The sequence below is a fragment of the Serinus canaria genome, chromosome 4, assembly GCF_022539315.1.
Source record: "Serinus canaria isolate serCan28SL12 chromosome 4, serCan2020, whole genome shotgun sequence".
Taxonomy (NCBI): domain Eukaryota; kingdom Metazoa; phylum Chordata; class Aves; order Passeriformes; family Fringillidae; genus Serinus; species Serinus canaria.
Window position 1 is genome coordinate 52,801,238 of NC_066317.1, and position 24,104 is coordinate 52,825,341.

The 24,104-nt window shown below is 38.5% G+C and overlaps 2 protein-coding genes across 5 annotated transcripts in view; both read right to left on the bottom strand.

The window, feature by feature from the left end:
* The window catches only part of STIM2 (stromal interaction molecule 2), a 69,931-nt gene extending 69,327 nt beyond the window's left edge, over positions 1-604 (bottom strand). For all 3 annotated transcript variants that reach the window (XM_030238840.2, XM_050973597.1, XM_030238841.2), the window contains exon 1: positions 281-604. In XM_030238840.2, the coding sequence (XP_030094700.2) occupies positions 281-461 (181 nt within the window). In that variant the 5' untranslated portion in view covers positions 462-604. The remainder of the gene's footprint in view (positions 1-280) is intronic.
* Positions 605-16,808: 16,204 nt separating this feature from the next.
* TBC1D19 (TBC1 domain family member 19) overlaps positions 16,809-24,104 on the bottom strand; it is a 49,105-nt gene continuing 41,809 nt past the window's right edge. For both annotated transcript variants that reach the window (XM_050974015.1, XM_050974016.1), the window contains 6 exons: positions 23,712-23,744; positions 21,247-21,356; positions 19,946-20,037; positions 19,074-19,189; positions 18,188-18,258; positions 16,809-17,199 (listed from right to left, as the gene is read on the bottom strand). In XM_050974015.1, coding sequence (XP_050829972.1) covers positions 17,125-17,199; positions 18,188-18,258; positions 19,074-19,189; positions 19,946-20,037; positions 21,247-21,356; positions 23,712-23,744 — 497 coding nt within the window. In that variant the 3' untranslated portion in view covers positions 16,809-17,124. The remainder of the gene's footprint in view (positions 17,200-18,187; positions 18,259-19,073; positions 19,190-19,945; positions 20,038-21,246; positions 21,357-23,711; positions 23,745-24,104) is intronic.

The following is a 24,104-nucleotide window of genomic DNA, read 5'->3' on the forward strand; positions in this document are numbered from 1 at the left end:
GCCGACACGGAAGCGGCGGCTCCGGATCTCAACAATATCGCTATTCAACAGGATCCTGCACACATCCTGCGGCGGGCTCCTTCCCGGGAAGGGCCGCGCCGGGCCGTACCGCAATGCCGCCGCCGCAGCCGGACCCCCTGCAGACCGGCCCGGCGCCCTCTGCAGAGCCGCACCGCGCCCGGCCCCGGGCGGCGGGAGGCGGCTCGGAGGCGCCCGGGAGAGCAGCGTCCCACCCCTCCACCGACAGCCCGCCCGCCGGCGGGACGCGCGGGGCCGTTACCTGTCACCGGCTCCGCCGCAGAGCCGGCCGCGCCTCCCCGTCCTCCCCTCCGGCCGCCGCCGCCGCCGTCCGCAGCCTCCAGCTCGCACCCCGCGCCCGCGGCGGCGGCGGGCAGGAGCAGCCCCAGCAGGAACAGGCAGGTCGGCACCGGCCGCACGCCGGGCGCTCGGAGCCCGCTCATCGGTACCGCCGCTGCTGCGGAGCGAAGGCAAGAACACAGGGACGGAAGGAAGGAACGCAGGGCTGGAGCTCCGCGCTGCGCCGCTGCCGCTCCGGCGGCACCAACACGCTCCGCGCCGGCCCCGCGCCGCCTCCCGCCGCTTCCGGCGGCCCCCACGCCACCGGGCGACACGTCACCGCGCGGTGACGTCACCGGGTAGGAGGTGGCGAGCGGCGCGCGGCTCCGGTCCCGCTCCCCTGACAGCGCGGCCCGGATGGGACGGGACTGGACCCGACCCGACCGGACCGGCGGCAGCCGCAGGTGCCGGGACCGTGGCCGGGCCGCCTGCATCGCCGGGCGCCGGGGCCCTCCTGTCGGGGTGCGGGGAGCAGCCGTTCCGCGGCGGCCCTCAGGGGCCCGCCCGGCTCCCCGCCGGCCCGTGCCGGGACCCGCGATGCGCCGGCTCCCCGGTCCGCCAGGCGTGTCCCGGGACCCCTCAGATCCGGACCGGCTGGGCCGGATCCAGGAAAGGCACAAGGTGACAATAAGAAGTTTTGGCTAAAAGTCAAAACCTTGGACTTTGTTAAACTTGCTCCAATCGCACCGCCAGTGCAGACACCTGAGGAGAGCTTTCTGAAGTTCGGGTTCGGTGTGTACTACAGCACTCTCAAAACATTGACAAAACGAGAAAATGAAGAGTCTCAAATCTGATCTCACACAACTGAAACCAGGAAAACTAAGTCTTCATAAAGATTCAACTGTAATTTCATTGTGCTTAAAATCTTGACCAAACAACCCCCGCTTCTGCTTAGGATGTTTCCATCGAGCCACTGAACGGCAGTAAAGTCTGTGCTTTGTCCTGTCCAATCCTGTGCTACTTCACAGCATTCCGTTTGGAGCCATTTAACGAGAATAACACAGCCTTTGTAGACCAAATTCAGTCTAGTATCTTAGATACACAGTACGTGAGAAAATAAGGCAACACAGATGATAAAAGCTATATAAACATTACATTTTCTATTAACTATTGCAATTACCTAAGAAATAACAGAAGAGGGGTTGACAGAGCCTTGAGAAAAGCCTTTGCCTGCTTTGTAGACCCACAAGGAGACAGGAGCACTAAATGGAGTTGTACAAGCTTCTTCTGCGGGCCAGCAAAATCTGGAAAGCTAACTGTGAAATCATTACATTACTATTAAATGCAGCAGGAAACTATTAATATAGTTGGCATGCAAACTCCATCCCATTTAAAACATATTTTCATGGGGGAAAAAATACCAAAACTTTAATCATATAGCATATAAAGATTTGGAAAATGTGTCTAAAACTAATGAACTCTGATTGAATTGTGAAGTCTGTGCATAGCGTTATCGTTTCTGCTGGTGAATACAACAGCTTTTAAAGACCAACAGTATCTGACCAGATCTTATGCAAAGAGAACAATGAAAAGCCTGTATCTTAAGAAAGCTTGTTCAATGTTGTTTAACATTAGGGAGGGGAGCTGGAGCAGAGTAAATTTCCCAGATGGAAACAAAGAAACCAGATGTTAATTTAATTAATTTGTTAAGGTTATATTAGAAAGAGAGAGGAATGCATAAAGGGCACATGAAAGAGGCAAGTTTCCTGGGCAAGCGTGAACTGTTTTAACTGAGAGTTAGTGAAGTCGAAAGTTTCAGACTGCACAAGTACTGTAAAGAAAAGCCTATCCTGCGTCAGAATAGCTGTGAGATGGGCACACTCCAAGAAAAACTGATGTGGGCCCAAAATAATAAATGAACCTTACTAAAAGTCCTCGTTCAGTATTGGTTCATTCTCATCTCCTGCTTTTAACTACAAGTCCCCAAGTCATTAAGCATGGAATGGGTAGTTTTCAAGCAATGTCTGTGTTCTGGAGTCAGGGGTTTGTCACTGCTGGTCAGGACATCATAGCAGATCTGGCAGTGAGAAGCTTCTTAGCTGGAAGTGCCTCATGATGCAGTGCCACTTCATATCATGTCAAATCAGCTGCATGAGCTCAGAATCAAGGAAAGGCTGCAGCCTAACCAGTTAATCCACAGAAACCTAAATAATTTCTGGTTTCAATATGAGGACCCAAATTCTAAGGAGTGTCCTGCAAGGCTTCATCACAGAACCAGAGAAAAAGGTGTGACATCTAGAGTTCCTCTAGTCTAACTCCCTTACTCAGCCCTGAGGAACATCACTCATAACCAGATGCCAGTTTCATTTCAGACTGGTCACCACTACTTTTTAAGTAGAGTGGTTCAGACTGACATCCACCTTGTGGTCTTACCCAGTCCCTCCTGGACTACGAAGAGGCTGTGGATGTCACATCAAAAGACCCTTGCTGAAATCAGTATGTGCTGCTCTTATCACTTCAGTCACAGAGCAAACTCTCTCATGACCGAAGGCAGCTGTGTTGGTGGAACTGTGCTGGTTTTCTGAACTGACTCATCCTTTGTCATCCCAGAAGTGGCTTCCAGAAACTTTTCCTTCATTATCTCCTCTGAGAGAGATACTTGGTAAGGATGACTGCTTTGCAGTTTCCTGCGCCTTGCTTTGATGATGGATGTGACATTTGCTTTTTCTAAAAATTGGAAATCCCATCTGATTGCCACAGCCTTTAGAAGATGATAGGAAGCGGCACAATGAAGTTACTCACCTTCCTCAGCACTTTTACGAGCAGCTCCTGTTCAGCCCTTAGGACTTGCAAACATGTCATTTGCTAAATTTGCTGAAGTCTCCTTCTCCAAACCTTGCCAAACTAGGCATGGGGCTCTGAGAACCCTAAGGGCTGACCTTGCTAGTAAAGAACATGGGAAAGAGGGCTTTGAGCATCTCAGCCTTTTCATAGTTCTTTATCACTAGTAACCCGCCCCATCCATCAGCAGAGCTGTGTGGGTTTTGGGTATGCTTGCTATTTAGAATGTTTTCTCTACCTCTGGATGTAGACAGCTGTAATAGAAGGGCTGGAGTTTGTTGTGAATGGAGAATGGATGGCAATGTCTGGGCGTGGGGCTGCTGGATAAAGCACACGGCAACAAAAGAGTTCTCACCTTGGACTATGCTATTGGCATCCAAATCAGCCAACCCAGCACATCTATGTGCAGTTTTGCAAGACACTTTTTCTCTTATTCTGGAGAAAAAGAGCAATGAAGAAATCCTGATGACTTGCAGAGGTGAGATGGGTGGCAACACTGATCACTATCAGCTGCTAAAGGCTACAAAGAGGCATATCCAAAATCTCTGCACTGTTGCCAGCAAAGTGGAACCGAGACAGGAGGAGAACCTCAGAGCTGGTGTCACTTCTCTCCTGTGTAATTGCCATGAATGCTGGACCCAGCACGGTCTGGACAGAGTTTCGCCTCTGGGAGGCAGATGGCAGCCTGGTCACCTCTGCCTTGGTGCCCCATGGCTGTAGGGGAGCACATGTTCCCGGGGCTCCGGAGCGTGGGACACCCTGAGAGTGTGAGCAGAAGTTAAAGTTGCTTTGTTTCGAGGTCTGCTCCAAGTACAACCACCTTTCACGAAGGTCTGGCACTGGCACATGCACATTGTTGACAGAATCTTGCAACAGCATTTCCCAAAAGTGCCTGCATTTATCTTTTTGCAGGGAGCAAACTGGTCTTGAAGCCTTAAGAGTTCAGCCATTTATGTTACTTTCTGTCACGAATCCTGATGAGTATTAAGGGACTCCTACTGTCTTGGTCGAAGTTTCTGAGTGTTCTTTGCTGTATGGATAACCTGAGAGGCTTATGTGAGTCCCGTCCTGCATCCTTCCATTGATCTTCAGAGCAGAAAGCTTTTTTCCCCTTTTATTAGTGTGTATTAACTGCTTTGAGTTGCCTTTCCTGTAAGCAATTTTATCATTCACCTAGCTTTAATCACCACATTGATTTATCTGAACAGAAAAAGGGAGAGGAAATAATCTTCAGAGTTGTTTAATGCCAATAGTTCTTTCCAATATATACATTCAGCCAGCCCTACAATAACCCTGAAGCAGGTTTGAACAACAGAATAAAGGAAAAACAATATTTTTTTTTTCTGCCCTTTAGTGCTATTTGCAGTCTCTCTAAACTAAAAGCTGTGAATGCTCTGGGTAGATGAGAAGACTGATGAGGAAAAACGAGCAGACTAATAACAGATGAGAAAGAAACCTGTTGGGGGAAACAGAAACAAAGCATGAACTTAGAAAAAATGCTACAAGGTCACCTTACAGGAAAGAAGGCTCAGAGATTAATACAATTTCTTTTTTGTTAAAAAACAATGCAAGTACAAACTGACAATAAGTTCAAATTCAGATAATCAGTTCAGATTATTGGTAAATTGTTCAAGAAACATTTGATTCTATTAGTGCTGTGAAAAGAAACATTCATTTTTGGAAAGGCTTGAGATTAGAATTCAAATATCTTCTCTTGATTAGAGAAGTTATTCATATCTGCACCCAAATTATGAAACTTTCTAGTTCTCAGATTTCATGTGCTGATAAAATATCAAATGAAGGTGGAATGTTGTAAGATGTATATTTGCCAGGATGAGAGGATCAGTTTAGGAACCTCTTCTTAGTTGTTTCTGGATTACTGAAGTTTATGTTTTGGGGTAGGAAACGTGTTAGTTCAAGAGGAACCTATGCAAAATATTTTAAGTGGTCCTGTATTTCCAGCTGTTAATTGACTAAGAAACTACGGGTCATTAATATTATCTCAGTCCAATAAGAAAATTGAACTCAGAGAATGGAAGTCAGTGAAACATCTTCCTTATCTGATGGGAGTATTAGCCCTTACCAGTGACCATGAGTCTAGATATCCCTCAAACGAGCAAATTACCTGATAATAGGCTAAAATGCTGCAAAAATTACAAAATCTCTTTCAATAAGAAAGAAGGAGCAGTCATTAAGGGCAAAACAAGAGTTGCAGATCTGCAAAGAACTTTTTTATTAAATTTCCTAGTCTGAGAATTTTTTTCAATCAGCATTGTCATTGGCATTGCAGAAGATTTTTTCTTTAACATTTATGGAGTAAAGACAAATATAAAAGAAGTCTTGGAACACACAATGTTCAGCAAGTGTTCATTGCAGCTGATTCTTGTATTTGCATAGAAGCTTTGCTTATCCTTTTCTCAAATTGTTGAGTTCTTTATGGGAACAGAGATGCCATTCCAGTTAGAAGATGTTGGCTAGGCAGACTGTGGTTGGATTCTGTTTATTTCAAAAATAAACAAAGACTCAGTCTGTTTACACAAGATCTGGAGGCACATCCGGAGATAGAGTCGGAAGGAAAACAATGGCAGAACGAGGGAATAAAATATTTCAGGCAGCACTTGGATTTCTGGAATCTGTAGTAGGAGCCAAACAGTTGCCAGGACACAATCTTATTGGTGGTGCAGGAGCAGGGAGGGATCTTGCTATCTTGAATATTTTGGCTTGTCAGATTACAACAAAGTGTTGGCTTGTTACATATTTTGACAGCTAAAGGTCATTTGGAGCAACACAAAAACAGTTGTGGAAGTGAATTGCATTACAGATTTAGGTGATCAGAAATATGTTAAAAACTACCAAGGGACAGCCCTGGAGATCATGATATGACAAAGTTCATAATCTGATCTACTCAGAACATACATCTGGTTTTGCCAAAATTGATTGCAGACTGTAAAAGTCCAGGCATCTTATTAAATTTTAACAAGACTTTGGTAATTTTGCATTCACAGTAAAATCATAATGGGTTCATTTGTAGTTCAAACTGTCTTTAAATGATCAGTGTAACCATTCCTGATGATTAATGAACAGCAATATTAACACAACAAATCCATACATTAAAAATAAATTGCTGGCTTTTTCACTCTTCAAGCAATGTGAGAATTGAATGAATTTCAACACAGAAGTGAGAGCTATAGACATGACTCACCAAAAAAGGCTGTATTAGAGGGAATGGAGAACAGAGCATTTTACCACCAAATAAAAAAAACCCAAAAATATCCCAGTATGTACATAATATTTCTTTCACTTTCCCCAAATCTCAGCAAATCTCCAAATCTGCCATTACCTAAGCAGAGACAGTCAGTGCTTTGTGTCTTCTTATTCCCTCCCTTCCTGTTAGACAGGAAACAAGGAAAAGCACAATCAGGAGGTGATGAGAGTCACTACTGCACATGACTACTTTTTATTTTATAACAAGCATATTGACCGACTGTGTGAAAAAAATAGAATAAAAATCACAATTAAAAAAAATATATCATTTGGACAGAGTCATTTAGCACATTCTCGTGAGTGCAGCAAGTATTGAAGAGTGCCTCCTGGGACATGTTTGGGTATGGTTTTGCTCAGAGAAAATAGTTCCTACTCACGTGTAACAGAACTGTCAGAATGGAGTCTGCTTATTCAGGCTGGTAGAGGCATTCTGGGGATCAGTTTTCATTTTCTCAGTGTCTATAAAGTAACTGTTGCATTAAAAATAATGTAAGTAGTAACTTTCAGAATACTTTTTTTTTTCTAAATAAAAGCTTAGTTCATAATATATAGAGCTGTTCCTTACCTGAATGAGCATGGTCAGAAAATGCTGTCAGATTAATTATTTACAATGGAAATAATTTGTCCCTTTCAGATAATATTTGGGATAAAAACAAAGACTATTTATGACCTTCTGAAGAAGCAAGAAGAAATTGGCAAAAGCTTTTACTTCAAGTGTGGTTTTGATACTTTTAGAAGCTGTTGATTGAAAAGTGGAATGAGAAATCACTCAATCAGAAGTCAGAACTTCAGTGATTAGGAGATAATATTCTCATGATCTGTGACTAACAGAGAGCAATAAAAAGCCTAGTGAACATGTGTATCATATAAATACAATTCTATTGTCAGATGGCTTGTGGTAAATTGAAATGGCTGCTCTGAGGTCACAGCAAGCAGGCTGTTTCCTGGAATTTCTGCAGGCAAGTTGCACATCCTGTAAACAGGAGCTCTCTATATCTGTGGCATTGCACTGCCAGGTACTGTGAGTGACACAGACTCTAATAGGATCATTCTGCAGAGGCAGAGAAAGCTGGTCTCAAATTACCCAGAAAATTGAAGGACATATGAAAACCACTGCTAAGAAAATCAAACAATAGATATTTTTTCTTTGCCTCAATTTTTGATATGTTTTGAATTGGGTAATAGAGGGAAAGCATCGGAGATTGCATCCCCAGTCACAAGGTCATTGGATACAGACCATCTTCCTACTGTCAGAACACAGCCTTGGGCATTTGGTGTTATCACTTGGTACAAACACCTGCATTTCTCACAAAAAAATTAAAATAAAATTTTAAAGAATAAAATTTAATTTCATCCATTGCTTACATTTTCAGAAAGAATAGACATAGTTCATTTTTGTTCCTGCTTGCTTTGCAGGTTGTTGTACTTGTAAGATTGTGTGCAATGTACTAGGCTTCCTTGAGCATTGGAGTTGAAGAAGTTTTCATGATCTTCCTTGGATCTGGACTTTTTTTATTCCTTAATCTGCTCATTATGAAATTGTGACAGTTTTGGTTAGGGTGGGACAAAAAGATTCTGTATTCAATGAAGTTTTTCAGCTTTCTGATATGACTTGTATAGGACAGGTCATATTTTTTATCTTCTACTTAATGAGTTCGAGCAGTTCTTTCTGACCTGTTCATAGTAGTTAATAGGAAATGCAGGGGAGGGCTCAACTAAAAGTCTAAATCAGAGACAGTCAACTCTTAACTCCTTTAGAATCAATAGAGAGTAATGGGAACTTCAGATTGTTAATTTCTTACTAAAATAAGCATCTACAATCTGAAGCTTTTCAAACATGGAGAGAGGCAAATCAACTTTCAAGAAAAACAATGTGAGTATCTTCTGTCTCTTATCCATTAGGAAATGACCAACTAACACTGCCCCGATGCCTTTCTTTATTTCCTGTTCTTGGGACACAGGAATTGAAATACCTTTAAGGCCTTACTGATATAACTAGAAAAGAACCATAAAAGAAACTGCTCACTGCATGAGCGAGTTGGAATGCACATCCTGTAGCAATGGGTAAGCTTTTCCTAATGTTTTAGCATCTGCTTTCATGTTTATGCCGCAGTAATTTCAGAGAATGTCTTCAGAACTAAAATGACTAAAGGGAGACTCAGAAGAGTATTTGATTTCCAAAATGTGCTCCCATTGGGATTACCTGTGCTAACACCAGCAGTGTTCCCCTTCCCCTGGAATTAGTGTCTATGACCACTCAATACTGAAAGTTTCAGTATCACTTCAGAGGAGGTCGCTTCTACACAGTCTTGATCTGTCTGTAATCTGTAAAAAGAGACAAGCTCAAGAAACAGTTACCTACATGATCCAAAAAATGAGGTTCATAGAATCACAGAATGAGCTGAGTTGTCAGGAACCTTACAGGTCACCTTGTATGTTGCTAATGGCTTCTGAACTATAAAAGCTTGAGGCAGATGTGACACCTGTAGAGAGTTACTGGAGAGAGACTGTAGTAAACCATAAACTATGGCAGTGGGTGTTGTCCTTAAGGCAGGGTGGTTGCCTTGTCCTGAGAGTTTTAAGCTGAAAAGAACTTCTTCAATGCTATGAACTTCCCTTTTTAGATTTAACTGATCTCACAGCCTGAAAACTCACAGTGAAGTAAGTGGGCTAGTGAAAATTTTAAATATATTACATTATGAAGCAAATAGAAAGCTTAAATTCCTAGCATTAATCCTCACTGAATCTTAATAAAGCACTGAGTCTTGAAAGAACATTTCTGTTCCATAGTAGCCCTGCCTTTGAATGGCCCGGTCCCAGTGCACAGCACTGCCCTGTTTGCACTGGAACAATTTCCTGGGCAGTATCAGTAACTATCTCTGTTTAAATGTCTGGACTGAAGTCAGGAGAGAGAAATTTATCCTGCACTTGTCATTTAAAAATCTCAACATGGTGTTTTCTAAGGAACAAAACTCCCATCTAAAGAAAACTGAAAAGATGGCTTACATTTGCATTAAGAACATACTCATTTCATTGGGTTGTGCCCAGTTTTCTGAAAGATTTACAGTAAATTCTATAAAAAGAAGACTAAAAAAGCCAGTTCATCTCAGAATATTTTTTATTAAACTATTTGGAACTTGTGAACAAAAAATCTCTATCTATGAAGGGCTATTTCTTCTAAAACATTTTACATTGCATGTATTTGTACCGAAAAAGAAGGTGATATTTTCCCTTTTAAAATAAAACATACTGAACTGAGATTTGATGATAATGTTCAGAACTGCCTAGCAAGAAGAATATTAGCCTTAAGCTGAAAATACAGAACAATTGAGAATTACAGATCAAGCTTTTAAACTAGGAAAATACAAATACATATAATAATATACAAACAAAAAATTAATTATTCAATGAAAACAAAATACTTTCATCTGAATGGGCAAAGATGTCAGAGAGAGTCATGCTGTTTATATTCAAAAAACTTGCCAGTTTACTTAAAAGAAAAAAAAAAAGAAAGAAAGAAAAAGAAAAAAATACAAACCTCAGGGGCAGAATTTCATCATTTTGCAGAGACCAGGAAAAATCTGACAAACTAGATAAAACTGTCCAGCTGCTAACATTATGAATTATTATGGTAGATACCACATAAGATGATACTTGGCTTTTTCTTTGCCCAGATTGCTCAGTTAACTTAAGCTTAAAGCTAACCCTAACATTCTCTGTCTTTTCTCTTTAACCAGTATTTTCACTTTGTCCTAGACTCGTGTTCTACAATCCTGTGTAAAGATCTAGTGTATCCAAACAAAGCAGTCTATTTGTACAATCTACCACCTTGGCCCTTCCCTCATCCAAAGTCTAGTAGTAGGGATGAGATTTCTGGCAATGTTTCCCATTATTTGCTTGCAAGTTAGTGCCTAACACTCCCGTGTGTGTGATTTCTTCCAAAGCCAAAGTGGCCAAGGTCTTAGACAGGTTTTTTCCAACTTTGAGGAAACACTTAGGTTATCATCCAGCCTGAGAAATCTGTACTTACTATGGTGCTTGCAACTTCCCTGCTTCTCTTTCACTACTCCCTTCTAACTGAAATCCGGGCAGGCAGTGCACTGCTCCCTTTGTCCACAGAGCTCTCCAGTGTCTGCATTTAGAATGGTCACCTAGAATGTTGAAGAAAACACCCTAGGCATCACTTCCTGCTGTTTCTGGAGGACTGCACTGAGAGGAAGGTCTTTGATATATTTGGCTTTCTAAGATTGCAAACCTCTATTTAGGTCTTTATTAACCTAGACTGTTGCAAAGCCAAACATCTACCACTTCCACCTTTTAACTGTGTGTTCTCAAGACCGAATATTGATTAGCCGCCTAAATAAATAGTACTTGCCATAAACCAACTCTGCACTATAATCCTTACCCCTTATCCCTATTACCACCTAATGCAGGAATGGACTGATACCAAATTTAAAATTTTTCCAGGATTTCTTTGTAACACAATAGAAACATATTTCTCAGGGGAAGAGAACAACCCTAATCAGAAAGGTTCCTATTTTTCTCTAAGCTGTAAACAGTAATTCCCATACAGGAAATCCAGATTAGACAAAACTGTGTAAGGACATTTGTTGAAGATTGCAAAAAGAGAAGGGAGAAGAAGATAAAACTGTGGAACAGAAAAAGCTTGTGGTATTTCAAAGTCTGATTTTCAAAATTTATACAAACATATCAAAAAGACATTTTATCTTTTGTATGATTAACAAAACTTATTCAAGCTTTTAAAATAAGAAAAAAATTAATTGTTAAATAAAGATGCAATATAAAGTCAGTAGAAGAAAATGTACTTTGTTAAAAAATACAAGTAGCAAATGATTGCTTTTTGTGTTGCAGAGGTCAGTTTACAGTGTTTGAACACTTTTTTCCAAACACCGTTTTTCCACACCTTTTCTCTTTCTTTCAAGGATTGCTTTCCCCAGAGTGCAGGTGCATTGGGTGAGGCAGAGGTGGCAGATGGGCTCTCCTGCCTCTCTGTTAATGGAAATGAGGGGCATTAATGCTCCTAACACCCCTTTCCCATATCTATCAGTGACCTGAAATGCTTTCAGAAACTGGGTATGGTTAGAATGTATTAGTAACTAAAACAAGACATCTAATTATGTCTTAAGGTCAGAAATGATGGAGAGAACTTCACCAGTAATGTGAGTGCTGCTAGCAACTGGAACTTTCCTCACAAGCTGTAACTATGCCAGTTTTCCACAGTTAGAACTTGATGTTAACATTAATGATCCACAATTGGGCTTCAAAGAAATGCTTGTTTTTGTAACCCAGATGCACTTGGAAAAAAAGGGAGAAAAGGGAAAATGTTATGACACTAGACTTATTATCAAAAAAATTTAGATAAGAAATAGTACTGAACACGTAGAAAATTAAATATTATTGCTTTTTATATTTTCTGCTGATCTACTATTTATAATTAGACTTATTAGGGTATAACTATCCTAAATTGAGCTTTTCAGGAAAAAAAACCAAACCCATAGAATGTAACACTCAGAGAACATGTTTCTTGAATAAAATGAACAATCAAATACCTGCTAAAACATATTATGTTAATAAAACATAACATTTTGCCATTGACTATCAGATTCCAACTTGTCTCTTAGCAACATGATACAGACTTTTTTGTTTAAAGCAAAGCACAGAAATTGGTCACATGCCTTGTCTTGCACAAATTGTGTCTTTAACTCTTTTGTTAAATATTCCATTTATTTTGGTCATAATTCCAAAAGAAACAATTTGTTCAAACTGTTCAGCCAAACACAATGTCATTTGGCAAAGCACTGTGGTCCTCCATAAAACCAATTCCCTAGAGATAACTGTTTGCACATATCAGTAGTCCAACATCTACAACATTTTGAAATCTGGGCACATGGATGTCCCTCTGTAACTTTCTTCAGATAACCTCAAGTTCACTTCCTGTAACCAGCAATGTATGACAAGACACAGAATCAGGTGAACCTCCCTGGGCTTAAGCAAAGACTGAAAAAAAAAAATTGCCAAAAAAGCAATATTTCTGCCTTTGTACTAATTTTAAGGCTGATCCCTGGTTAGTACTTAGCACAATCAGATTGCAGTACCACTGTTTATGTGTTGCAGTCTTACAAAGCATGGTGATTAACCCAAGACAAACATCTTGTCCTAACCACAGACTCATTCTGTGCCCCTTAATAACTGGGGACTTGTGCAGCACTGTGTCCTCCACAGAAAAGACAAGTATCTCAAGATGCTTCTCCAAAGTGTAATTGGCCAGTCATGCCATATTTGCTAGGTATACTATCAATTGCCTAGTTTAAAAAATACTATGTTGAGACATTTTAACACTGTTTTAAAGCAGAGCACAACTGTCATTCTGCTGGATCAAAATGATCTTCCCTGCATTAAGAATTTTGTTAAGGTACTGAAAAAGCCAAGCATAAAGTGTACAGGAAAAGAAAAATCTTTCAGTGATTTCAAACAGCAGCACACAATCTCTAGGTTCTAGAGATTTTGGTTTACTCCATGGTTATTTGCTGCAAGAAGTGGTTCAGATCACAGATGTGCAGCCCCTCTCTACACGTGTGACCTTGTGCCAAAAGCCTGAAACCACCAGAACAGTACTTTCTGCCTTCTGTACTGATTCCTAAAGTTGTGAATAAACCCTGAATCCCAAGTGCTGGAGTTGTCCTTCAGCACTTCTGAAAGCCCCAGGAATGATACCCACTATCATTCCTATGGCTGCTGGAGGGGGAATTATTCCCAGGGGCTGTTTCTCCTATGGTGCTGCCCAGTCCAACAGGAAGGCTGTCTAATGCCCCCGTGCCTGCCTGCCATTCCCAGGAGCCCTCACCTCGCCCTGGCCCTGCTGCACTCCCTGCCCAGCAGCTGAGCTTCCTGGGGCTGGAGGAAACCTGCTGGAGCTGGCTGGGCAGCACAAATACGTGCTTCAGCTAATTGCCCTTTCCGTGTGGGCTGTGGGGATGGAAGCTGCTGGTCCAGCACATGCAAGCTGCCAGGCACAGACAGAAATGGCCTGGAGGAAAAGAGGAAAAGGAAGCGCCCAGCAGCTCCCACTGCATCCGCCCCCTCCCTCCCCCATTTCCTCACATAAAATACTGGACAGAATATTTTACTGATTTGTTAAAATATTTTGAAAGGCTCTTCCCCTTCCTCACTAAAGATACAGCCCTTCAGTTTTGCAATTTATTTCAATATCTTTTATAAAATGTTTGTTTTATTGTTAATTAACAACTCACTGTATTGCTATCCCCAAATTGATCTTTATACAACAATTCTGTTTCAAGGAATCCCTTCCGTCTTGTTGGAAGCATTTTATAAAATTCATGAGAAGATAGTAAAATAGGTGCAAGCTTCAGCTTTTTTTTTTTTTTTTTTTTTTTTTTTTTTTTTTTTTTTTTTCCTGTTTTCTGGCAACAAGTAGAAATGTGTCTTAAACTGCTTAAACTGGAGACTCCTTGCAGCCTTTTCCCTTTACTGGGATATCTAACTGTTTTACAGTCTTTATACTCTCATCATTTCTCATAATAAAATTTGTTACTATGACAAAAAAATCCACTAAAAATTATAAACTGTTATAGTTATTCAGTTGTTCCATGACCCAGCCATCAAGATTTGAGCTTCAACATATTTTGGAAGTACTGAAGGAAGATAACTTGGGTACATTTTTAGACAAGCCTATTTATTTTTGCATTTTTTACAACAGTCTATTTGACATTACAAGAAACCCTTGACAGACCATAGCCAGAATCCTAAGGTAAGCAGCAAAATATTTAATCATTATCTATAAATATGAAGACAACTGGTTCTTGTACTGAAATGTCTGTTTATATTGATTTCAGATAGGGAGGAATGGACTAAAACAACTTGACTAAATAGAGCTATTGGACATTAAGCTGAGCCTGTTTAAAACAATGTAATTATCATTATAGATATCACATCTGGCCATTACTTAAAACAGCAAAAATGAAAAAAGAGTTTTAGGAATTTGGAAGTCAAATGACAGACTACGTATGTCAAGAAATTTGAACTGATCTCTAAAGTTAAAGAATTACAACTTCAATAATTCATACTGCCTATGTGTACAAGAGAAGTATCTAGCTGCAAGACAGAAACCAGTCATTTTAATATTAAATTAAATTAGTATTATTTGAGCAAAGGAGATTAAAAATACAAGTATCAGACGGAATCTGAAATAGAGTATTTTGCTGGAACTAAATGATTAACTGAGGGGAACATGAAAACAACACCACTTCTGTAAAAACAACATTTTAAAATAGATTTTTAAAAATATATAAAAATCCAACAGTAGAGTTGAAGCTTAAGGTGAGGATCTAGTTCAGTTTTTAATCTCATCCTAATCTCCTTTTAAGGCACTTATGCTCAGTACTCCTGTATACAAGAAGGTGTGTGGGCACCCTCATGAGCTCCAGAGCACAAAGTTCCCTTCCAGGCATCAGGAGAGACACTGGCGCAGGTCAGGCACAGTTTAAGTGCCCCAGTGGGGAAGATGGAGGGGATGCAAGGGAGATGGGAGATAAAACAGACCATATTCTATTAGTCACAGAACTGCTTGTTCAAAGAATCCAACAGTCTCTATCTCTGCCTACTTATAGCATTTCCAAATTTATTGAAAATTAAAAAGAAGAGAAGATACTGCTCAAAAATCCTAATCTGGAAAAAGTTAAGGTGCTGTTCAGATTCTGCACTGTGTACGAACATAAAGCAAAGGGAATTAGCGGGTCAGCAGGCCTGTAGGGAATCTCCCTTGCTATTTAGTAAATACTTTTAATTCTTTATAATGCCACAGTAACCTTGAAATGACCTTATTGGGCCACAAACCTTGTGACTGCTTTGTAACATTATGATTTCTAAACTTCTACCCAATTTATGGATTGTAAAAACTGCATAATGCTGCATTTTTAGATGGAGATCTGAAGATTAAATAAGATCTTGTGGTTTATACACAGAGTATCCAGAATGCAAACAGAAATTCAAGAGAAAAGAGACTGCTCACCTCCTTGAGGAATCTACTCTGTAATCTTTAGCAATTCACTTAATCTTTCTATGCCTTCATTTCCCATATTTAAAACAGGGTAATACTTGCTGTAAAAGATAAAAGCTATCACATCATTTAAAAAATCAAGTGTCACAGAAAAACATCTAGTTAAACAGTTAAAACAACTTCTTGCAAATATTAAGGAAAACATCCATTTTCTCTGTTATCCAGAGCAAAATTTCCCCAAATATTCCCAAACATTTTATCTGCTAAGCAGTTTGATTCTTTGTATAGGAACAGTTACCACCAAGTCCACAACTTAACCTCTTTATGAATTAGCCTTATAAATTTACTAGTTCACTAAGTTTCTACTACATTATCATGACAGAGACAAGTCTCATTATCATCACAGACGTACCGCTCATACCCCTACCTGAGACTACAGCTTATACCACTTGTCAAATTTTGGGCAAGGTATGAAGGATTCATGTTTCACTGACTTACTTTCAGTATGGCAAATAATGATAACTACATGTCCATAAGCATGTACATGTTCATAAACCAGACAAAAACAAAAGTCCTATTGTAAATACAGTAACTATATAAACCATTATCATTTTTTGGCTTAGAGCCTTTTTCAGGTGTTTAGATACACTCAGTCAAATCAGATTATTGATTCCAACTTTGGTATTAAACAAATCAAACAAATTTTGTGAGGAAGACCTCACAAAAAGGTATGAGAGCTAAGAGATGATCCCAGTCTGACTGTAGTCAGACAATCCATCACACATCAACATGGGCAGGGCTCTTGCACTGAAGCCTGAGCTGTTGAATCACAGAGGCTGGAGAACTGTCAAAGGCACTGCCCTCCCAGAGAGGGTGTGGGGCACAGCAAAAGGACTCTTGGCATCGTTCTCAGGTCAATATTTTGTCTCATGCAAAGACTGGCTCCAACAAGTTCTGAAGGAAGCTGTGCTCAGGCCTTCTCTGCAGGGGAACACATTTTATGCCTTTGATCTGGGGAGGAGTTCAGCAGATGCATGAGATAGCTCTATACCTAACCAAAGATGAATGGGGAATGTGTGACTACATCTCTGTGTATGAAAAGAATAAACAGGCACAGTTAACATAAGAAAGAACATGGAGAAAATATCTGTGAAAAGAATAAATAAGACAGGGATAGGAAAAACTGATGTATGATCCCATTTTTTCCTAAGAAAACAATAAAAAATAATCTTGCAAGTAAAAGTATCTTTATTTTCTCATTTGACAGTATCGGAGAGGATATCCTCTAAGCTGTGAGCCTGAACAAGTAATTTCATATTAAAAGAATAAGAGCCTTAACAACTCTGACAATAACATCACAAAACTCAGATCACGAATTACATTTACTTTATTTAAATTAATATCACATGCATTTTAGACAGTGATTCATATTATTTACTTGCACAAGTAGTCATTCTCAATGTACAAGTAATTGCTTTTACATTGCTTTTACAGTGCAATTCATTAGCATGCACTTCACACAATCGTGTGCAAAGTTATTTTTTCCAGTTAGAAAATATTAAGGTAATTATTTTTAAATTGATTTTATGCATGGAGTTTAATTTTGGTTTTATGCAGACATTGCATAGTTGATGCTTAGCTTCTCCAGAAAGACTGAGATGTGGTACCACTGTTGTTGAAACAGATCAAGTGACAGTAGCAAACAAGAAGATTTGAAGAAGAGGCATAACTTTCAGGGTTGAAAGGTCAGCAAGGACAGCCTAGGATGAAAATCAGAAAGGTTTGTTAAACTTGACATTTGAATCACATTTCCTTAAAGCAAGTTAAGATGTCAGGAAAATATTCAAATACTGACTACGATACTGCCAATAATCAGATGTGGATATGGCGAGAAACAAATTATACTGGTTTATGTTAGTATCCTATGGCATAATTTTTCATTCTAACATTTCAAAGAAAAAACAGGTTTACCCAATGTATAGTACCCAAGTAACTTCATTTTAGTCTTTAGCCTTACTTCAAATATACACTGCATCATGGGTGAATAAGGAGTCTAACATTTCAACTTGTTTCTAAAAATAATTGGGAATTAAGAATCCTTATCCTGTGGCTTGGCTAGTACTTGTGAACTAAGTCCAATGTAACGTGTCAAATAATCAATGTCTTCTCAGGAAAGTATGTTTTAAAAAAAGCCAAAGAAAGTGATCACAAACTCTCTAAATCTGGAAAAAAATCCATCACTGCATTTTTGAAAAAAAAAAAAAAGAAAAAATTAACAGGTGACTATATATAGTAAAAATCTTCATACTAATAACTTCATTTTCTTAATTTCTTATGGCAGTATACACAGTGAAATTTCAGATTCACACTGACAAAGTAATCTTGTAAAATTTTTGTAATTTGTAGAGCAGAAGCAACTAAAATGTACTGAGGAAAAGGGTAAAAACCTCCGCAATATATCAAAAACAATATATCCCACTAACACAGATTATATATTAAAAAAAGCTTAACTGTAAAAAATAATTTTATAACACTGCATTTTTATAGCAAATATGCTTTATTTCCTTCTACTCCAGAAAAGCAGCATTATGTACAACATGTTCACAATTTCCTTATTTTTTATCTAAGGTAAGAATTTAGACAGAAAGATTTGCACTATGCATCATGTGCCATGTGAAGCTTAAGTTACTCTTACTGGCAAAGCATCAGAAACTATTTCAATCTCCTCTAAGTGAAACTTATCCTTACTTCAGCTGCAGCCAGTGATGTCACCTCCATCAGGTTGACTGCTCGAAATGCAAACACAGCAGCTGCCAGGACTGAAAGAAAATGTCCAATATTTAGGTTTCTGACCTGATATATAGTGGTTAGAATTAATCTTGAAATAAAATACCAGTTTTCACTTAGTTTAATTATTTTGATTCTGAAGAATAATATAAAACAGGTGGCAGTGTTTGAGTTTCTTTGACTGCTCTTTTAAACAGACAGGAAAAACACAACATTCTTTCAAGAAAGTCTGAGTTTAAGATGAACACCTTTTAATTAAAAGGGACAAGCTGTCATACATGTACAAATGAAACCAAAAACTTTTCTCTTCTACTCACCTACTTTGTATTTAAAAACTGACTCAACTAAAGATACATTTTTTCTTTAAAACATCCATCTTAAACCTTCCTAAACATGAGGGCAAGTTTATGAAAAAAACTTTCAAAGTGTCTTAAAAGATGCCACTTCAAAGGAAATCTAGCAAAATCAGGGGGACTCTCAATTGCTTTAAGTACTGCAGAGGTAGTTGCCATAAATAACATGAATCTTGTACTTTGTGAAAGATGATGAATTCATTTACCACTACTACTGAAGCTGGGAGAACATCCTGTGTTCTGTTCAGAGAGCACTTAGCATTTTTTGAGTATTGCCATTAAAAAAATTACCTGACATATTTTTTATTAAAGATGCAGTACTCATTCAGTTCCATTTTTCTAGATGATATGTGCTTTGACATGTATGTAACCTGCTGTTTGCAGGTTGTCAAAGAGCAACTATTTTCTTCTCATCACAGAATACATTGAAGCTAATGATTATTTGCCTTACATTCACACAGACTTCACATGTTTTGTAAAAATAATTCTATTACCAGCAAGAATTTCTAGAGAATTGTATCCCAGGATTCTGTCCCACAGAAGCAAGAGCTGGTCTGTAGCTAAATAACCAGAAAATGCTCGTACCATCCATTTAAATGAAATTCGTAGCCTGCAAACAAGTGAAAAACAATGGTTATTATATTTCTGTCGCCCATAATGACCAGATTGTCTATAAATTGAAAATATTTAATTATCTTTCTGCATTTCTCTTCTCTTCCAGGAAGAATAATAATTTTCTCTTGCTGCAGTAGTAATCAATATTTTATTGATTTAATTTGCAACAGCCATCATAAAATTATTTAGCATCTCATTTAATAAAGTACTAATATCATTCTCATAATCATTTTGATCAAACAATCACATTAGAGTGATCTTCAGCTATTATCACCCTCAATGTTTCATCCTTTCTGCCATTATGCTATTAAGATGGATACCAATTAAGACAAAATGGTTTTCAGGTTCTGTTGTGCCTGGCGCCATGAATTCATTATTGAATGACTCTTGCTCTCTTGCCTCTTCTAGTACCTTCTGCTGCAACTAACACATCTCTGTATCTTCTGTCCCCTAGGAAATACATCACTTAGTTCCATCAGATACAACACAAATTACTGAAACTTAGCTGAATAATGCAGCATAGAACATTTCTCACAGCAATTCTCTCTTTCACAGAGCATACAGAAGAAATGCACAAAACACAGATACGCAGGTTAGACAAAGCACTCCATCTGACTCTCAAGAAAAAATGGAGAACTGATGGTTATACTTTTGTGTAATTTCCTATAGATCTTCAATTAAAGCACTACAGAACAGCACTTTCAGAATATTTCAGCATTTTCAGAATGAAAAGTCAGAAAGAAGTACTTACGGCTGAGCTCCAATTTCTCGGAGGTGATAGAAGAGCTGGGGCAGATGAGTTTGTAGAAGAGTCTCAAAAAGCAAACACAATGATACAATGCCCTAAAGAAACAAGATCATGTCATGAATACTAACACTCATCCTGTCAAATCTGGGAAAACAGTAGCAGCATGTAAGTGTGCATGAATTTTTAATTCAAGCAATAAAACACAATGATACAGTATTCAACTCAGGTGAGAAAGGCACAAGCAATTCTAATACCTTCAGTCACTAAAGCCTTGCTCCTGAAATTCCATGTATGTATTAGCAACATAGTATGTTCTGATAGTCCTTTGCAAGTCTGAGTTACTTATGGTGTTTGTATGACGGGATTGAAGTACTTAATGGGTTATTATAATGTAACCTACTTGAAATATCTCCACTTTGATGAAACAGACCTCAGTTGCACTAAAAAATAAAGGATGTGAGCAAAAGTATCTCTCTGATAAGCAAAGCCAAACAGCAATAGGGATGACTACAAAAATAGTTAAACCTAAACACATTTTTTAAATTGTTTCAAAAATTCCCATGGATATGAATAGATTCTTGTTGGACCCCTTTCTCTGCTATTAAGATGGAGAGCGCAATACATAGCCTTGGAATGGGATACCAAGGATAGGATTTTCTTTTAACCAGAAATATTTTCAAAAAGCAATGTAACTTTTCAGCATTTTTTGAAGGAAAAAATAAATATTTACTCTGTTTTATTCTTCACAAATAGAAGACAAGCCAATTTTTATAACTCTTGTACATTCAAGAGAGCTGATCCTGGTCACACACAGACAAATTATTGAAACTCATCTAGTAGTACTAAAAAGTATGTGCTAGTCATACCAAGACTCTTCAGTTAAAGAAACAGACACAAACTTGGTATCACTGAAACAATATCTCAATACATATATTTTATTCCCTTTACCCCAGACAATATTTCAGAGTCCATTTACATATCTTTAATGAAAGTGAATTTGTGTGACTCTTTGAACTGAGAAATCTATTGGATTAAAAAACTTGACTCTTATAAAAGACCCCATACTCTCAAAAAATGAGAACTTACTATTTTAATAAGGTACATGGTAGCAAAGACTAACGCTGACATAGAAAACAACAATATCCAGACTGGAATTACCTAATAATTTTCCCAAGCTTGCCTAAAATATTTTAGTATATTTAAAAGGACACATTTCAATCACATAGAAAACCATGCTACTGTATATTATTGTTCTGTAGCAAACAGGATATCAAGTGAGTGGATTTAATTCCTAATGAACTTACAGAGGGATGAGAAGAGATGGAATGGAGTCTGAAGAAAAAACGCACATACATCTCACGGAATATCTGATACAATTTGGAAGGTTCATGGTACAGAAAACAAAGTGGAGCAACTGAAAGGATAAAAGAATTATAATTGACTCAACACTGTAAACTGCTAAAAGAGTTCAATGATTAAGTGCATGAAGTATGAGGAAAAGCCAGGTAATTTATAGTACCACAATTTACAAGAACAGTACTAAACCAATTATTGAGAAAGAAGTATTCCATCACAGTCTATCATTTAATGCAAAAAGTCAAAAAAGGGAGTCTGATATATTGTAGATATTATTCCTACATATTTCAAGAACCTGCTTACTACAGTGCTGGCTTCTGATCCCTAAGAAATATGCTGTAAGGAGAGCACCCTAAGGTGCAGAGCAATGTGAAGACTGAAAGTTTTTGATTAAACTGTCTCTAAATTTCAGTGTGCCATGGGGCCAGTGATCAGCTCCAAATTGATGCCCTATTTGTAAGACTGCTTGAAGACAGATATTGTGAAAATGAAAATGTTAAAAGAACAGCTTTTGGTTGCCACAATAACATCATTAAGTATGACAAACTCATAGAGACATGTTTATTTCTTACAAGATCTGTAAACCATGGACATTTGGTAGTTTACTGTTCAGAAGTCTTCTAGTAGGCCTGATTCAAAATAATAATTGATTACGTTTGTAAAACAGCAGGTCTGAACTTTGCTTGTTTTGTAAAATCCAGCATATAGATAAATCTGTTATATGTATGTGCTGCTCAAACATAACCATCATTCCTTGAGACTGACAGTCCATACACTCAATGCATTCTCACAGACAGCTGTCACACCTTTTTGTGAACAGCCTTTTGATCTGTCCAGTCATCATGCTGACTGCTTCACTTTACAGGTTTAATCATTTTTAGCTGACAGTTTACATTTTAACACACTCATAGTTTCTATCTCTACATTCACCTTTACCTCCATTTTATTTACGCTAAGCTAGGGATATGGATATATTTATCTGCATATGTATGTACACATACACACATATATATATATGTACATTTCTTAATATATATATGGATATATGCACGTGTGAACTTATTTTCTTATTTAAGTATCAGAGAAGGGGGCTTAATAACAAAAATGGTGTCTGTGTATGAGAGGTGGGGCGCTAAGGCAGGGTGAGATGTTCACAGAAACATGTACTTCCATAAGGGCCAGAAAAGCAAAGAGTGTTACCCGTGCTCATGTTTTTAATGCTTGAAGATGGAGGTGGAAAACTTGTCAGTGTGCACATGTACATAAGGGCCTGGAGAGTAACAGAACAGCCTCTGACAGCTGGCACCCTGACAGTGAATGTGTGCCAACAGGAAAAAGGGTATAGGATTTTCAAAAGGACCCAGACACTTCCTCACATAGCACATAGCACAGTATGGAATACAGCAGATGCTCTGCTTGGTCCCAGCCACGGTAGCCACAGTCTTGAGCTACCTTACCATCTTTCTGCTGCCTTGCTTTTCCTTCCTCCTTCCCAGAGCCAGCATATTCTGAGCCTGTGCAAAGAGTGAGGACAGGAGGGAGGGAGGAAAACTCACACCTCTGTTTGAGAGACTCTGTTCTCAAGGGCAGAGTCAAATCCAAATATTTTGAAAAGCAGCTCACACAGAACAAGTGAACGTCTCTAAGGGAGTCCCTAAGCAAGAGCTTGTAACTTATGTGCTCATCTCTCCAAAGACTCTACTCAGGTTCAAATTTGCACTTCATATTTCAATTCTATTATTTTAATGATTGTGTGTGATCATTAAACTTCATTATTAGTAAAACACAGCATTTTAAGTATAATCTTAAAATCTGCTTCCTCTGTGATGCTACGAACACCTTTGATAAACCAAAAGAAAAAACTGAAAAGCCAAAACATCTAATCTCACATCTGCAATAGCTGCAATATGTCTGTAACCCCAGGAGATTTTTCTGCTTTTTTTTCCTAAAAATCTTATTGATATTTGTGCTTTCCTCCGTGCAGTAAATTAGCAAGCATTATATTATGTAATGCTCTTTTAACATCTCTTGCAGGTAAATGTAGAGAGCAACAGGTCTTTCACATTATTTATGTTTTTAAGAATTTTTTTCATGGGTAACTTGGTCTACCCAGAAGTAAAACACAAGGAAAGAGTACTTTGTTGGTAAACTTTATCCCTCTATTAATATACATTAAGATGCGTAGCTTAGCTCAGCTATTAACTCTCAAAAAAGGAATTCCCACATGGCAGCAAGCTGTAATATGAGTAAATAAAACAGCCTGAAATTTTAAAAATTATATTCAACAATCATACACAAAAAACCATAAAAGCACATACACCAGTTAAAAAATTGCAGAAAAGTATATACAGCTTTAAACTTCAATATGAGGAAAAGCAATCCTGAGGTTTTGGCTTATAAGAGTCACACTTACCATACATAGAAAAGCCATGGAAAGGAATGACACCTGCAAAACAAAATTTTTTTTTTTTTCGTTCTTTAATAATCCCCTTTATGCATGCAATAAATATTATTCCCCCTCACATTATCAAATTGTATTCTGCCTACATCAGGAATAAAGTATTTCCTTGTTATTGCACCTGCACAGATCTCCATCTTGTACATACGTATGTACAGTATCACCTATGTCAGTACAACCAATGACATATTTAAACACAAGCTACAGTTCCTAGAAAGTCAAGTAAAGCTCAGTTTCCATGAAGCTGATACACAGAGGCTTTGCTGATATCAGAACCTAATTTCAGATTAATGACAACCCATAAATGTCATGCACTGACAAGATTGGAGCAGGAAAAAAAGGAGGCCA